General features: G+C 34.3%; 1 protein-coding gene across 1 annotated transcript; it reads right to left on the reverse strand.

Moving 5' to 3' along the window:
• Positions 1 to 1092: 1092 nt before the first annotated feature.
• LOC147509092 (mannosyl-oligosaccharide 1,2-alpha-mannosidase MNS1-like) lies at positions 1093 to 13425 on the reverse strand. Its single transcript, XM_086601388.1, has 13 exons — positions 13150 to 13425; positions 12867 to 13073; positions 12684 to 12796; positions 12535 to 12600; positions 12203 to 12374; positions 11390 to 11479; positions 9527 to 9654; positions 6381 to 6446; positions 3391 to 3499; positions 3201 to 3299; positions 2224 to 2304; positions 1970 to 2140; positions 1093 to 1759 (listed from the first exon to the last, which is right to left on the reverse strand). The coding sequence occupies exons 1-13, from the start codon at positions 13309 to 13311 to the stop codon at positions 1511 to 1513; spliced, it is 1713 nt and encodes a 570-aa protein (XP_086457514.1). The 5' UTR covers positions 13312 to 13425; the 3' UTR covers positions 1093 to 1510.
• Between the last annotated feature and the right edge of the window lie 4933 nt (positions 13426 to 18358).

Below are 18358 nucleotides of genomic sequence, written 5' to 3' on the forward strand. Positions count from 1 at the left end.
AGGGTTGAAGGAATGTTTCTTTTCTTGAGATTGTAGTTTTTTTTGTGCTATGTCTCTCCACTAGACTTAGAATCCCGTTCTCCTCTCCCCCCACCCAAATGACTGAATCAAGAAGAATTTGTGACTAAGCTCAATGAGCTGGGAACTCTGCCGTAAAACGTCTAGTTAGCACCGCAAAGTTCATATCCGAATTTCAGTGTGGAGCATGATATATTGTTGGGTGAACCAGTGTTACCCTCCTACTAGATGAGCCAATTAGGATTTTTCCCCCACTAGATGGAAAATTAGGGTCTCCCCCTTAAATACACACAAAAAAATTTCGGTCAACCCATTTTGACTTTTTTTTTGTGTGTATTTAGGGAGGAGACCCTAATTTCCCATCTAGTGGGAATCCTAATTGGCTCATCTAGTGGGAGGGTAATACTAGTTAACCCTATATTGTTTCCTAACAACTCTCTCCAAAGTGATTGTGTATGGTTTGGAGTTAGGACGCAATGCCTATTGCCCAACCATACAGGCACATCCAGTGAATGCATAGCTTCAAAACATTTTATCATTAAGCAAATTGAGGACCCTCATAATCCTAAAAGTGTTGGGAGTCTTCCACCATTCTGTTCTTCTGGAACTTGGGATTTGGAAATGCAAAAAATTAGCACATTTTCTGAACATTGGACAAATGCTAAAGGGTTTTAAATATTGGATGAAATTTTTGGTAAAATTGGATCCCTGGTTCAATTGAAACCCATAGTAATGCCCCATGAAATTACTTGGTTTATAAACTTTGTACAAGATTCAAATGAATTCTCTTACTCATGTTGAGATTCATATATCACGCGTCCATAAAGGCTGATCTCACATTCTCAGTTTCTCACTGACAAAAGAGACAACCCAAACCACCCCATTACACGACATGGACTAGAGGGTCATCATCATCCTTGCCATAATCCGAACTAGAGAGATTGAGAATCATTGAATAGAGAATATCTCCGAGCAGCCAAAATAAGATAAAATTCAATTCAATTAACTGATAACCGGGTTAATTGTTTTATGTAAGTAGATATTCAGAACTAAGAAATATGAAAGAATCCCAAGGGCCAAAAATCACAATGTATCTCATTAAGAAAATCAGCTACAAAAAAGTCTCTTTTATGTTAATATGTAATAATACAATATGACCTAACGAAGAGCTTCCCCAGAGCATTCACTGATAGATTATATCAATAAAACAGTTTAGTGCTGAAAAATAATCTACAACTATACTACACATCCATGACTCACCCAGTTGCCCACCGGGGATCTCGACCAATTTGCTACTCCAATCCCAAAAACAGCGTATTCCATCTATTTCATATTCAGATGGAAAATGCAGACTCTGGCTTTCACTCGTGCTCCAGGAACCAGTGAAGCTGCCACCTGTCTAGCTCTCTGGCAACTTGGTAAGAGCCAGAAAAGTTGATGGAGAAATGAAATAGAAATGTTAGCCAAAATTTTCTGTTGGAGAAAAAAGGAACTAATCATCTCCTAATCGACCCTCCTTCCTGGAACGAAACCTAATAGGAGGTTTAAGTTGTCCAACTAAACCTCCAGAATTTCCTCCTTCATCATGCCGAGTGACGATTTTTAGAGGATGAGCCTCTGTGTTGAACACCCACTCATCAAAAGAGATTACCGAGGAAGGTGAGAATAGGAGGTAGAGATACTTAAGTGTCTCGGCAAGGAAAAAGCTTTGCATCATATTGTCTTTGACACCTGTGTTTACCTGAAAGCAAAAACAAGTAGCAGTGAACACTGGTTGCACCAAATATTTGTTATTGCTCCAACATAGGCAGCAGATACAAGACCAGAGTTACTTAATTTTAACCAAGTATCACAAAATGCAATATTTCTTAGCGTCTTTAAAAGGAATGCAACATCAGTCTTGAAGACAAAGCAGATGGGAACATGAACTCAAACAACTAGAAGTGCTTACATCCTTAAGTCCAACATAACCCGAATCTGTACGAGAATTCTTTTCAAATGCTTGGAATATGTTCCAACCCCATTCTTGGTATGTTTTGTTTCCTGTTAGACGCCATAGGTAGAATAGTGACTCAACAGTCTCAGGCCTCAATATATTCCATGACGTACCAACACTCATGTCCTGCAAATTATGTAAATTTAGCACACTTTCAGGAGCATAGTCACATTCTTCAAGATAATTTCAAAGTGGAAGAAGCATATAACCTGTCCAGCATGAAAGAAATAGTTCTCTCCGGCCAACTTTGTTGGTGTTGACTGGTAGAAGTTATAACACGTCCAAGCAAGCTAATATAAGCCGAACGAGAAAAAGGGTGTTAACTAGATGACCGACAAAGTATTAAGGAACATAATAAAAGATATAATCTATGGTACACATGAACAAGGCTCATCAAGTGTAAAAAACTTCAACCCTCAGTGGATGAAGTATCTGCATTTTTGTTCTCTTTCCTTTTGTTGGACAAAGAGGGAATCGAAATACTTTAAACTGTCAGATGAGGAAGTTTTTTCCGTTTTTCTTTACAGTGCCAGTCCACTGAGTTCAAGGAGTTGACAACTTTTTGACCCAACCAGATCTAGCAGCACGTGGAGAATCTAAAATGATATTTTCTTCTATGTTCGGAGGATCCTGGTGGAACTTTCCACAACTCCATGATAAAAGAAAATTAAGAAAGGAGGAATGTTGGTAGCATTATGGTGGGATATTGAAAAATGAGTTGTCAAAATTTTTATTTTCCATAATCGCTGTCTCTACATTGAAGTCCATTAGATGGTTCAGACAATTCTTAATTACATTTTAGTTCAGTTAAAACTTGAGAAACACATAGAATAACTATTCAATAAGAGTGGAAAATATTGGGGGAGAGCAAGAACGTGATATTGTTATCACAATGCATTGTTTTCTCTATTACGAGAGTTACAACCATATATAGGCAGACCACCAAAGACTCCTAGTTAGACTTGAATACCTAAACTAAACCCTAATACTAAGGCTATTACAATAACACCCTTATATTCTTCAACAAGTTCATTACAGTATCTTCTACTACTTGTCTGCTTCAATTTCCCAAGGACCAAGTCCAATTTCCATATTTTATGATCAACCAGGATCATGGTTAAAACAAATTCAAAATTATTCTAGTATCTCCAAAATAATAATCAGGATAAAATAGTAGAATTGATACCTCTTCTGCAAGTGATAAAAACTGCTCGCGATCTCCAGGGCCATAACCAAATGATCCTAAAGCCAGCATCCCTGGAGCAAAGCATGCCAGTTCATCCATCTGTGCATATTTAAATGAAGAAACTAATTAAGCATCACTCACGATCTAACTTGACAAATGGAGATCCAACTTATAGTACTCCAAACCGTACCTTTTCAGTTAGAGAACCACCATTCTTCTCACAGATGTATGTGAAAGCTGACGGTGTTGTTTTCCGAATCAAACTTCTTAAGCCTTTCATCGATGTCTCCCACATCTCTCTGTTTCTCATGTAACAGTTATAGTTCAATTGGCAAGGAGCAAGGTCACATTGACACAGATACATGTGTCGGTCACCAACATGGAGACACGACAAATTAAGAAGAAAACCATTACTATTTTTAAGTTACTCAACGAATTCTTGTGCTCAGGACCCTACAAAGCGTCTCTTTACAAATAAATAACTATGAAACTCGCATATCATGGAGTTATAACTATATTACTAGTTTATTTCTTAATCTTTTGGTTATAGAAGAAACCCTTGGTTTGAAAACATACGCACAACATGTCCGTGTGTCCAACACGAATTTTTTAAGAATATGAAGTTTCCATGTTACTTGGGCAAGGAGGAATGTTAGAACTTACCTAACCCAATTTCTGCACTTAATTTCCATTTTACATATCCAAATAGGAAAAAAAAAACAAATTTTATTTACCTTATACAGAAAAATAATAATCTTTATTAATTTTCTCTGAAACTAAAATGTGGTTATATGAACTCCACCTTATGGTGACCCCACATGATGTCTACTACTAAAACTGGACTTACAAGATGAATTGAGGGCAGTTTTTCGGTGGAGATATTCTTACCCTAATGGTGACAACTCCCACAAAATATCAGCACAATCAAATAAGTTTAGTTGTGTCGAGTTGTTTTGAAATTAAAATAATCTGGGTTGTTGGACAAGTTTTGAAAAGGTTACAAATCTTCAAATGAGCTGATTTTTAGTGAGGATGATCTCTATTGTGTAGGGGAAAATCTCCACCAAAAGGTCACAAACAATTTCTATGTCCAAATATAAAGATTTGCATTTCCTTCTTTAATACACTTAAGATTAAAATTATAGAGATTAAACATAAAGAGTTCCAGCAATATAACTTGGGCTAAGTCCAATGGTTTGGTGCGCTATCCCACCAAACCACAATAGTACAGTGGATAGTGATAGCAGGTTAGCGTTTCCAAAACCAATGGTTTTTTTGACAGCCGCCAGTACCAATGGCGTATAGGAAGGAATTTTGTTTTTTTTTGGATTCTCCACTCTCCAGCTGCCATTCCCAAAGGCGTGTGGGAAAAAAGATTTAAAAAAAAAATTCTACCCGCCACATAGTGTGGCGTGTGGCTTAGATTTTTTCTACCCGCCACTCATACTGGCGTGTAGACTTGACGCTATCTCGTTAAAACTGGCGCTATAGATAGGTAAACTTATACCGATAGTGTTGGTGGGTTAGCGTTTTGACGCACCATTGGATTAGAATTTCCGTGATATTTAGTGTTTTGCCGCACCATTGGACTTAGCCTTGGCAAAACAAATCAAGGATAAAATCATTCACGGAATTGTGGAAAATATATGATGTTGAAGAGAAGCTCTTGGACCAAAATAACTAAATCTAGCAAAAGTATTGACTGTAAAATAGTACATACGGTTCCACCATAGAACTCAATGATATTAGCTAAAACGGGATAATGAACTATGAAGCACGGGCACAGCTCTTGGGGGCCTGTATCTGCGTCGGAATCAGAACGCAGTCAACATGGCCAGGACGTGGATAGTTGACTCGAAAAAGAAAAAAATAAAGCAAAATAATGTTTAAAAATAACTAATTTTTTCGGTTGTTGTTTTGTCAAGACTTATGACATTGTTTTAAAGTTTGATTAAGAAATATGTAAATCTTGTGAATAGTTTTGAATTAGTAGATTATGATCCATTTACATTAGCTTCTAATGTTTAGTTTATATAAAATAAAATTCCAATTATTAATTAATCTCCGCGTCCTTTGCCACTCTGCTTCTGTGCAACATTGATAATGAAAGACACCTTAAAACGCTTCTTATTAGCGAAAGAATACCAACAGCTGCCTTAAATGGCCTAGGACCACGGAAAGCTGAAGCAAGTGTTCTTCCTTAAGCTAAATGTTCAACAATATAATTCTTATCACTACCAGGACTTGGACCAGTAAAAATAGCACTTGGTGCAGATATAGGATTTAAATGATTTCAATGGTTCGTTCCCAAATAGTGGATGGATTTATCTCCATAACAGATACTGCTTTGAAGTAACAAAGCATGTCCCTCATATTTTTATGTTGACCAACTTGATTTCGTTAAAAAGGTGATAGTGATGATCTCATACCTCCCCACTCCAAATCCCTCGAAAAGGCTCCATCATTAGCATATATTGATCACACCCCAACCCCCTTAAAAAAAGAAGAAAGAAAAAGAAAAATAAAGATATATCCACGGTCAAACAGAAGTAAGCCAACAGGTAAATTCTTCCACCAAAAGGATGACACTACGAGATACATTCAAACCCATATTCCCTATCTCTCCTTGAAACCCATACAACCTAAAATATTCCAAGGCCACATCATCATACATTTTTAGAATTTCTAAAAAGCCAGACAATAGCACTAAGAAGTTTATGAGAACTCTCATTAGCCATAACTTCTATTTATCGCATCTCTCACAACTGTATGCTCACTCCTATGTGAAAATGATCTGGGTACGCGCATTAGTGTCAGACACAAGTGTGTAGCATATGAAATAGCAGCTTGAGAGCACACTATCTTTTAATGAAACAAAAATAATCTCATATGGTGTAGCATTATTTACAGATATAATAGAGACAACCACAGGAAAGGAAACTATGTACCTAGCTATTCTATTTTAAAAAGTATGAACACTTTGTTAGTAATGATGACCAAAATTTGGAGCAATAGGGACATATTCCCAAAATCAAAAGATATTATGCTGATATCATGCATATTAGTTTCATAAGGAAAAGAGTAATAGATGCATTTACTCCATTTGATTGGTAAAGCAGAAATCATTAGCAGCACAGAGGAAAACACAAAGATATGATGACCAAAGAAAGAGCTTCTCACCTATAATGCTTTACCGCTTCAGTTTTGTTCCCCTGTATCCAGACCTTAAGCAAGTACTCATAAAAGCTGCATGTGATCAAGGCCATTACTCATTAGTCAAGACTCAAGAACATAAGCAGTATAAAAGGTGAGTAACAAAATGTACAGATCACTAATCATAAAATGGTAAAAGTATCTTCTCTTATAACATCAGGCCCTAAAGGAAAATACTAGGTATGAAAGATGAGCAGTATGAAAGTTTAGCAACAAGATGTAAAACAACTCATTTTTTAATTTTCAAACATGGCTCTAAAGATGTAGACTATATTTTGTTGGCTCTACATGGCAAAAATTGAAGCAGACGACCTACAACCACTTGATCCATGTGTTGAAAAAAATACCCTCAAAATCCAAAGATCAGAAAATTATTTGTACAAAAAAATTAAATAATGGAACCTGTCATTGTTGATTCATTAGTCTAAGAAGGCACAACCTACAAAACTGAAGAGTTTCTTCATCAAATTTGGTGGCACATGGGTTTTCAGCTTGGATTGGCATTGCTGCAACTATTGACACGGGCCTGCTTATCAGTTACTCGATATGCTTACACGATCTGGCATTGTATCTGTGCAACTTTGTTTTTATGTGTTATCTTCTAAACAAAAGAATTAAAACTCTGTTCAAGTTTTTCACTGTCTGTTACTGGGGTACGAGGGTTCAGGATGCTCTTTTTATCAGTAAATGATTTATCATATTGATATAGCAGAACTACTGCATCAACACCAAAAACAAAAGCAAAGCGAATGTTTAAGGACCAGGTCCCAAACCCATGTACACCCCTAAACCACCTAGCTCACAATAGCAAAGTTACAGACATACCAACAGCAAAAATGGATGCCAAAAAACAGAAATAATCCTAAAACCAAAGTTCCGCCAGAAAGATGGCACTGGCACTTCAAGGACCAAAGACCACCAGCAGGGATCACCTAACTACCTCCCCCTCACCCTCCATCCATTGGGACTATCCGTTCCTAGTCAATATTCCACTTCCTTTACCCCCTCCAAAATAATTGAAGTCTAGTCTATCGTCTTCTTCGTCCGCTTCACTGTCCCCCAGGTCTTCTTTGTACTGCTTAACATCAATCAATTCCCCTTCCCCTTAACTCATCCTCATTCCTTGACATTTCATATAATAATTCAAGAATCTTCCCTCTACTGAGGGTGACGTTAGCACCCCACACCTACCGAACTCTACACATTACCGAGGGATCAGGATGCTAGTACTCCTTTTTAGGTGTTTAAGATCCTAAGCCACCAATCCGGAAAATTCTTGCTCGTAGTTCCTTAGCCGCATCAAAATGTAATGCACAGCAGGTTTTGAAGAGCATAATAGGGTATCAATCAGACTCATGGGCCCTATCACCTTTTAAAGCTCAAGGTATGTCGGATTTCTTCCTTAATGAAAATGTTTCAAACTCTCCTACAAGTTATAAAAGTTTGAAACTCGAATCAAAAGGTTCATTGTAAAGGGCATCGAATTTAACAATGTGAAAAGTAATATCTGTGAAATCATACCAACTTGAAGATGTCTTTCATTTTTTTTCTTACTTTATGAAAGAATATGTGCATCTAAAACTTTCCTTGAGCAATAGTACTGTTGATATACGTGTCCAGCTAACTTCTATCAAAATGTAACGATCTAAAGTCTTTCTTTAACTCCTTGTTTTTACTTGTATCTGATAGATCATATATTACGGTTTCTTCTCTCCTGTCTATGTTGGCAACCAATTTCTAAGTGTTTGCTGATTCTCACTTCATATTTTCCAAGTACCATCTTTGCTACACACCTTGAGCTGTTGTTAAACATGTTTGAGCACCCCAGCTTAGACCCCGCAGCAATGCTTCATTGCATTCATTCCACCAAGTCCCAAGGAGAGACATACTAATTGCATCTTGGAAACACACAAGTGAAAATCGAAAAGGCTTAGGCTTTGGTTTACGATATCAATCTCATCAAGCATAGGACAAACTAGTGCATGAAGCATCTCAAATTTGCAGCAAACAAAATGAACATATGAAAAGGAAACAATAAATCTAATATACAATAATATAAGACAAAATGCTATAGCTGCTATCTTTTATGTGTTATTAAAGCCAATACCATAAGTACCTAATAACCTAGGTTACATGGACACGCCATATTTTGAAAAAAATCTGTGTCGGATACGTATCCACGTGTCCGTGTCCGTGTCCGTATCCGTGTTGGACACATACGGACACATATTGTATTTAATTTACCTCGAATTTATGATTTACCATCTAATTTAATAAATTTATAATTATTAAAAAATTAATTAATTATTCCTATCCGTGTCCCCGTGTCGATCTTCAACTGCTCGCCGTATCCGACACCCCGTATCCGTGTCGGCCACCGACACGCGTGCTTGTGTCAATGTAACCTAGCTAATAACAGAACTCTAGGTACTTAGATTCACTCTTATCATCGATGGTCTAGACAATCATCTACAGTCTCCAAATCAAATCAAATTGAAACGGCCTAACATGATAAAGTGGAATACTTGGGATCATGAAATACGTACAAGTGTACAACATCACTTGGAATATGGTTCTTGCAGCCGAATATAGGATTAAATAAGGTCATAAAGAAAGGGAGGAAGTAAAAGCTCATGAACTGTAAAGAAACCCAACTACTTCTCCTTAACACAAAGATTCAAACATCAGAATATCATAAACAAAACGCAGAAACATAATCGTCAGCAGTGGTGGAGCTATGTGCAGGCCAGGTAGGGCGTAGGCCCCTCCCCACCTTAACTTATGACCAAAAAAAAAGTAGTACTAACAAAGCAACAGCATGACCATTTCAACACTGCTGAATCATTAGTAACATGATCACAGTGCAAATTAAGAGAAAATGTTAACCAAATAATCTCTTAAAAAATAGCCAGGCCCAACTGTTTTGCACCAGGCCCCCCTTGGATCAAAGTCCTGGCTCCGCCACTGATTGCCAGTATTGTCAACCAGAAGTATTTCACACTGACAATACTTGAGACAGACAATTAACTCTTTTATCTTGTACAATTTTTTAAGATGGCCACTATTGATCTCAAATTTGTCAGAAGTGTATATAAATCTGTGAGAGAGAGTACCTATCACCCATGGCTCCAAAGGTAATTGTTGAATATGATGCTGTTGCTCCTGTGTGAGGATTAATATAGATTGGAAGCAAACCATCAGCAGGGTAGTTCTTACGAATCTCTGTGATAACATTCTCCACCTGAAATATCAGCATGCAGACCAATATATCATTGATAAAGATTTGTTCCATATCTCTAGGTTCAGCAGGATGAATTCAATCCTCCACTCAGTAGGAGAACCTTAGAATCGAAATAAAATGATAAATGAACAATGGAGCTCAAAAAACCCCAAAAGAGGACAAGTGGAGCATCATTTACAAAGGCCAGTATTTTAAAAATAACAACAGGCCTTCCAACCAATCACGGGACCACATAGTTGCGGAGTAATTCGAAAATCATCTAGCACAATAGTAATGTTTCTGACTGCTTTTCCTAACTCGAAACATCTTTTAAAGCGGAGCCAACTGAGGCATCATTAGGAGAACACTATGATTATGAGGTTGTTCCATAAGATTTTGTTCCAGGACACATCAATTAGAGCATTTGCGATGGGGGATTAAATCTACACCTCCAGATGGGAGCCACAAGGATTTACACACCCCACCACAGACTACTGTATGGTATGTGTTTTTACACCCCATCTCAATTAAGTTACAAACTCGTAAACAAAACACGGACGTCACTGAGAACACCATCAGAAATTTCCTAATCGCAATAATTTTCAAGTAACTGGCATGTCACTCCTAATGGCGTGCAAGTTGCAGGACTTGGAAATCAAAATCTCCTAGTTGGGACTTGCACGTCACTCCAAATGCTGTGCGAGTTTTACTTACATCGCACACCAATCCAAACCTCATCCATATTTTTAATCCAGTCCGTAAACTGCTCATCCCAGTTTACAACTGGTGTATGACACCCTCTAAACCCAGTTTACAACACTAGTGTAAAACAGATACAATGGACACCTCAAACACTCGGTGGAAGAAGGTTCTTAAAATGGCGGTTGTAAACTTACAACGCATCCACTTTACACCACCCATTTGATACCCTTAGAAAGCTAAGGAATAAAAGAGAGTTATAGGGCTTGATAATTGGTTCGGCATGAGTAGAGAAGGTAACGGTGTTGTCTAAATGAAGCAGCAAGAGTATTTAGAAATAAAATAGTGATAAAGAAATAAAAAGGCTAAAAACGGAAGTTTGTTCCATTCCACATTCACTCCTGCTCTTCGTTCAATATTTTTTCCGGAAAAGGTACGTAATGAGGAAAAAGGTTGATCCCTTCTAAGGTGGCATGTTTTGTACGGTTGCTTCTTTAAGTAAAAAACCGCATGATAAATCAAACACCAAAACGGAGGGATTATTCTGTCACAAACACGGAGAAAATAGATGCAAATGTCTAGTACTACACTACATGTTCTCATTCAGAAGTGATGCAAAATATTTTTAAACCCGTTGCACTAAATGGTTTGTGCTTTCCCAACCAGAGCGAACTCCTAAAAACAAGATCTATGAAGCCTTTCATACACAAATACTGGTTGGTGCCCATCCCTCCGACCCACAGCAGTGTTACATGTTAATTATCAATATTGTTCAAAACAGTCATTGCCTCATTGGTGACAACCCCACCCTACCCCCATCTTATGACATGGACAGAGAAATGGGGACCACAGCCCACTTTCTTCTATGTAATAAATGGATATGAAATTGCTATTTTGTGATACACAGCAAGACAATCATATCTTTTCTTGTCTTTGTGTAAGTCAAAATATTAATTCAAGATTAAGTTGTGGATGCCATCTTGATAAGAAGTTTCCCTTTTATAAGAATTTGTAAATCATTATTTACCCGCAAAACACAAGTATAATTTGAGATTACCTTCTTCTGGTACTTCGGGTCTCCAGTCCTTTGAGATAAAGCAATAAATTCTAGCTGCTCTGTGCCGGAATCTGCCAGGATACTTTCACCCTGGAGCAAAATGAAGACAAAAAAATGCTTTGTAAGACAGAAAGAAACATGTCATCGTTCTGGATGTAAACTATTGCGTGACAGAGAGAGGGATGAAATCAATCAAGGCCGTATTCTCTTTTCTCGCTTCTTCTCTATCCATCTACGTTTCTATTTCTCTCTCTACTGAATAATAACATATCATATAAGTATATAACTACATCAATGCCTCCAAAACATGATAATAATTAACAGAAATAAAGACCCATATATATCGAGAAGAATTCCAGGTTATAACTCCAATCAAGAAGTCTTCTAGTCAACTATTTATTAACAATATGTTAATGGTAAGTATAGGTAATACTTTTTCTTTTCTTTTTTATCGGTAATACGATTCAAACCATCAGACACAATTACGCAAGCAAAGTCACCTTCACACATACGAAACGGTTAAACAATCACATAAGTACACTCTCTTAATATTCTCATATGACCAAAAACACAAATCAAAAGAAGATTCCTTCAACTACTACAAAACATCAGTAAATAAAAGGGATTCATATGCCAATTAAAAATTAATAATAATAATAGAGTTCATGAACAGTGTATTTGTTTCAATTTTGTGGTATAATGCTGTATGTGGGTCACGTAACTTGAATCTTTCGAAAATATGAAGCAGAATTAGATGATGATGGTGATGATGATTAATGATTACATTATGAGAAAATAGAATAAACAACCTACCCCTGTCCAGCCGGGGTTATGTGCATTGCCGTGTTCCAAGTTGATAGTGTTATAGGGAATTCCTGAAGGAGTATCCCATGCAGGCAATAATCTGTCTGCTATGTCCGTAGCCTTTTCAAGGAACAGTTTGTCCCCAGAGAGATCATATGTACTAAGAAGGCCACCTACAACCCTAAAATTTGATGAGCAAGTTTCAGATAGGTAAGCAAAATACATAGAGAAAGGCAAATGAAGATATCTATTCTCTCACTCAATCCGCAATCCGTCTGGGGGTTCTCCATGACAGGAGAGAGTAGTAAAATAAAAAATAAGATTAAACCTTATAATGCAACCTTATGGTTGTCTCGAATACGCTAGCGTCATAATTTTTGTTGAAATCCAATGAGTTTGCTACCCACCTGCGAAGCAGAAAATAAAGATAAACAAGATGAGATGATTCCCTTGCTAATTTTGAGGTCTAAAATAGAAAGGTGGAACTCACTCTCTAGCCCTTTGGAACTGCTCATCTAACCCCATAATGTATAGTGTATCGAGAGAGTCTATCAAAGTTGCTCCAAGGCCGCCAAAGCTATTAACACCATTCTTCGTCTGTGGCTGCAAACAAGAAGATTGAACGTGATGAAGAAGTAGTAGTCTAAGTAACTGGAAATAAAGAAAAACAAACCTGAAGTTCATCCTGCCCCCAAGCATAGTTTTCATAACAAGTCCATGCATGAAGCATAGCTTCTCTGACTTTCCCTCTCCGTTGAACGTCAATCGGATCATCCTTAAGAACATTCGTCGTAATCATAGTTTCAGCTGAAGCAGATTTAAATTCTTGCAGCTGATTCTGCAATCGAAGCAAGTCTTGAGATAATTTGGTCATCTCTGCCTGCCAAGTGCCAATCGAATGTTAATTAGTTAAAAAAAAAAATTAATAATAATAAGGAAGAAGAAAAAAGTGTTACCTCGTGTTCTCTGATGAGAGACTGTCGATCCCAAACGAAGAAAGTGAGGAAAACGAATGAAATGAAAAGGAAAGCTAATCGCTTGGGACGTTTCAGATAATAGGATGGGTTAATATATCTCCAACGATTATTGGATGATGAGATTGATGATTTTCTAGCCATTGATTGATTGATTTCTTTCTTTCTTATTATTAGCTTCGAGCTCTGTCAAGAGATTTAATAGCTCTCTTTTTTTTTTAAGAAGACTTTCACTCTTGACTCTTCAACCAACAAATCAACAATGTGGGACGGGCTTTGTACCCGAGTTCAATACCCCAACCGATTATTATGTTTTTTATATATAAAATTTAGTATTAGTATTATTATTACATTATAATATAAAATATGTTTTTTACGTGTAAAAATCTATTCAAAATATATAGCATAATAATGAATGTGTGTTGTTAAATGTATATTTTATAAATGCTAATAATAATATCAACGTGTATATTATGAATTAACTAATATATTTTATATTTATTAACTTATGCACGTGTATATTTAAATATGATACACATGCTTGATATATTGTAGTACACACACTTATTATAAACCAATATATAGTGTTTATATATAAAAATTAGTGATGATATATAATTGTAAGACGCATGTACTCGCATGTTCAATTTAAAATGCGAGTTAATACACATGTACAAATATATGTGTATGTACGTAAAATATATCAAGGTAACAAATATATGTGTATGCATGTGTACACGATCGAGTTAATATAAACCTAACCCCAACTTAATTTGGGGAAAAAAAAAACGATCAAGTTAATACAAGGAAACAAATATATGTGTATGCACGTAAAAAAAAATCAAATTTTTGGGGTTAGATATTTGATTATTTTAATTTCTATATCAAAGCTTGAAATTATCACATGAATACATGAATGGTAAATGTTTTAACGTGTATAATTGATATATGTTTATAGATTGATGTAAATATGATTGTTAATATATCACTAATTATACATAAAATATTATCACGTAGGAAAAAATAAAAATAAAAACAAATTTTAGTATTTAAATAATTGAACTTGTTTAATAATCATAATAAATAATAAAAACTGAATTAGAACCGAAACCGATAGGAAACTGTGGATTTTGATAGTTTTTATTGGATTCTATAATTCTCATACTAAAACTGGAAAACCTTGGAAAACCTTTGAGAATCGAAACGATAGAAGTCCAAATAGTAAAACCTAAATCAAACCCATTAAAACCCGATTCAAAACCGACCCATTGGCACCCCTACACGTGCGGAGGTCGAATAGTATTAGTTAGTTACTATATTGGCTTATTGAATGAAACTAGCTTTCAAACCCGTCCTACGAACGGGTGTCGTTATATTAAATTATTCTAAAAAATATTAGGGACTATGCATAGCTATGAGATATGAAAATTATATTAATCACTCATTCAAATTTATATCACCACTCTCTATAAAAAAAAAGCACCAAACCTTGATAAAACCCATCGACATAATTTTGTTGTTAGGTTTAATAATAGAAGTTTGATTGAAGTTTTGTGAGAATGTCCAATGTGGCGAAGATGATATTGAAGCTACTTAAATAGCAAAACATTCCCAATCATAATAAAAAAATTACAATAAATACTACTTAAAATGTAAAACTATACTTTCCGATTTAATATAAAACTATGTTTTGGGGTTAGTTCAATGCATTTACATCAAGTTTCCAATTTTACGTTAATTATTCTTTGAGGCTAGTTCAATGTAGTTGCATCTAGTTTCCGATTTCCCATTAATTATTCTTTGAGGTTAATTCAATGTAGTTGTATCAAGTTTCTGATTTCCCGTTAATTATTTTTTGAGGTTAGTTCAGTGCAGTTGCACCAAGTTTACGATTTCCCGTTAGTTATTCATTAATGTTAATTCAGTGCAGTTGCATATAGTTTTCAATGTTTCGTTAATTACTCATTGAGATTAGTTCATTGCATTTGCATCCAGGTTTTAATTTCCTGTTAATTACTCTTTGAGGTTAGTTCAATACATCTGCATCCAGTTTCTGATTTACCGTTAATTATTTTTTGAGGTTAGTTTAATGCATTTGCATCTAGTTTCTAATTTCCGGTTATTTATGCTTTGAGGGTAGTTCGATGCAGTTACATCCGGTTTTCGATTTTCAGTTAATTATTTTTTTAGGTTATTTCAATGAATTTGCATCCAGTTTCTGATTTTCCGTTAAATATTCTTCAAGGATATTGCATCCAATTTATGATTTCTTAGCATATTAGTTAATATATGATTTTAGTTTAATACAGTTGCATCCAGTTTACGATTTTCTAATTAATTATTCTTTGAAGTTAGTTCAATGCAGTTGTATCCAATTTTCAATTTCCCATTAATTGTTCTTTTAGGTTAGTTCAATGTATTTGTAGCAAGTTTTCAATTTTCCGTTAATTATTCATTGAAGTTAGTTTAAATACTGATTGCATCCAGGTCTTGATGTTTTGTTAATTAGTCTTTAAGATTAGTTCATTGCATTTGTATCCAGTTTCCGATTTGTCATTAATAACTCTTTGAAGTTAGTTCAATATATCTGCATCTAGTTTATGATTTCTAATTATTTATGTTTTGAGATTAGTTCGATGCAATTTCATCCGGTTTATGATTTCCCGTTAACTATTATTTGAAGTTATTTCAATACATTTGCATCTAGTTTCTGATTTCCAACCAATTATTCTATAAGGTTAGTTCAATGCAGTTGCATTCAGTTTTTGATTTCATGCTAATTATTTTTTGAGGTTAGTTTAATGCATTTGTATCCAGTTTTCGATTCACTGTTAATTATTATTTGAGGTTTGTTTGATGCATTTGCATACCGTTTCCGATTTCCCGTTAAATATTTTTCAAGAATTTGCATCCAATTTCTAATTTTCTGTTAGTTATTGACGTTAGTTTAATGCAGTTGCATCTAGTTTCGGATTTCTAGTTAATTATTTTTTTAGTTTAGTTTATTACATTTGCATAAAATTTTCAATTTCCCGTTAATTACTCTTTGAGCTCAGTTCAATGTATTTGAATCCAGTTTTCGACTTCCTTTTAATTATCCAATGTGGTGTGTAATACTAACTTTCTACTAATCCACTTGTAGTGTTCTTGCAAACATGTCATAAAAATAAATTATGCTTGATTTACTATATGGGATTATCAAAGATTATTTAGTTCTCGATTTTCCGTTAGTTATTATTTAAATTATATCTGACTCACTATGTGGGATCTTCAAAGATTATCTACGAACAGGTCCTGTCATATTAATTATTCTGAAAAATATATGCAACTATATATGCAAAACTATTATATACAAATTTTATATTGATCACTCATCCAAATTTCTTATAACATGAAAACCCTACGTACGTACTCTCCACTAAAAAAAAAACTCACCATTGATAAAACCCTTCAACTTCATTTTGTTGTTTAATAATGAAAGTTTGATTGAAGTTTTGTGAGATTGTCTAATAAGCTACTTGAATAGCAAGGCGTTCTCAATCATACGAAAAAAAAATAAGAAAAACACCGTTTTAAATACAAAACTATATTTATCGAGACATTCTCACAACATATAACACAACTATATTTTGAAATTAGTTCAATGCATTTGCATCCAATTTATGATTTTATGTTATTTATTTTTTGAGGTTACTTCAATGCAATTGTATCCAGTTTATGATTTATTGTTAATTATTTTTTGCAATTAGTTCAATGCATTCTAATTTCCAATTTTATGTTAATTATTATTTGAGATCCAGTTCAATGCATTTGCATTCAACATCTGATTTCCCATTAATTATTCTTTGAGATTAGTTTAATATATTTACATACAGTTTATGATTTCTTGTTTATTAGTCGATAAGGTTGCATTTGCATCTAGTTTATGATTTTCCATTAATTATTGTTTGAGGTTAGTTCAATGAATTTGTATCCAATTTCCGATTTTCCGTTATATATATATATATATATATATATATATATATATATATATATATATATATATTTTTTTTTTTTTTTTTTTTAATTTTTTTTTTATTATTATTAGTTTAGTGTAGTACTGTAGTTGCATATGGTTTCCAATTCCCAGTTAATTATTTTTTAAGATTAGTTCTACGCTTGCATTTGCATCATGTTTTTAATTTATAGTTAATTTTTTTAGGTTAGTTCAATATAGTTGCATCCAGTTTCCGATTTTCAGTTAATTTAATCTTTGAGAGTTAATTCAATGCATTTGCATCAAGTTTCCGATTTCTCCACAGTTATTTTTTGATGTCAGTTCAATATATTTGCATCCAAGTTTTGATTTCACGTTAATTATTATTATTATTTTTTCGATAACCAAACGTTAATTATCCTTTGAGGGTAGTTTAATGCAGTTCTATATATATTCCGACTGTCCATTAATTACTTTTTAAGATTAGTTTAATGTTTGCAAGTGCATCCAATTTCCGATTTCCCGTTAAATATTATTTGAGGTTAGTTCGATGTATTTACATCTAGTTTTATGTTTCCAGTTAATTGTTCTTTGACGGTAGTTTCATGTAGTATTATATATATTTTAAAATATTTGTCATTATTGGTTTGCCGTTATTTATTTATTTATTTTATATTATATATTTTGTGATGTTATTTTTTGTATAATTTAATTTTCCACATGTATAATAATTTGTTTTGGTTTGGTATATAATTTATTTAAACCCAACTTCCACTTTAACTAAATCCATAGTTATATAATTTATTTAAGCCAACGTCTGCTTTAACTAAATCTTGTTATTCCATTAAAATTGGAAATTATAAAATTCATAAATTTAATTAGAATATGTTGTAATTATTGTGGCCGGAATTGTGGTTTTTGAAATTCTTAACTATGACTAAATGTCTAAATTCCACAGTGGATGACACATTAAATTGATCCAACTTTATTTTTTAGGCCCATATATATAGTGCATACAATACAATTTTATTTTGTTTTTTGGTGTAATTTATTACTTATTTTATGATTCGTTGACTTTTTTCTTTTTTTCCAGTCATATGTGTGGTAAATGTTCAAGCAACTCAATTCATTTTCCCCTTTGTTCTTTCATAGATTCATTGTCATTTTCTATAAAAAATTTTTGTTATGTTAAACTTCATCTGAGATTAGTGTGAA

The sequence above is a fragment of the Coptis chinensis genome, chromosome 3 (genome assembly GCF_015680905.1).
Source record: "Coptis chinensis isolate HL-2020 chromosome 3, ASM1568090v1, whole genome shotgun sequence".
Taxonomy (NCBI): domain Eukaryota; kingdom Viridiplantae; phylum Streptophyta; class Magnoliopsida; order Ranunculales; family Ranunculaceae; genus Coptis; species Coptis chinensis.

Bases quoted from the DNA above. Each gene is read 5' to 3' on its own strand.
- LOC147509092 (XM_086601388.1), bottom strand. From the start codon at position 13,311: ATGGCTAGAAAATCATCAATCTCATCATCCAATAATCGTTGGAGATAT. The intron at 12,601-12,683 runs GTGAGTTCCACC...TCTGCTTCGCAG, and splicing joins CAGTTCCAAAGGGCTAGAGA to GTGGGTAGCAAACTCATTGG. The intron at 9,655-11,389 runs GTAATCTCAAAT...CTGATATTTCAG, and splicing joins ACCCGAAGTACCAGAAGAAG to GTGGAGAATGTTATCACAGA.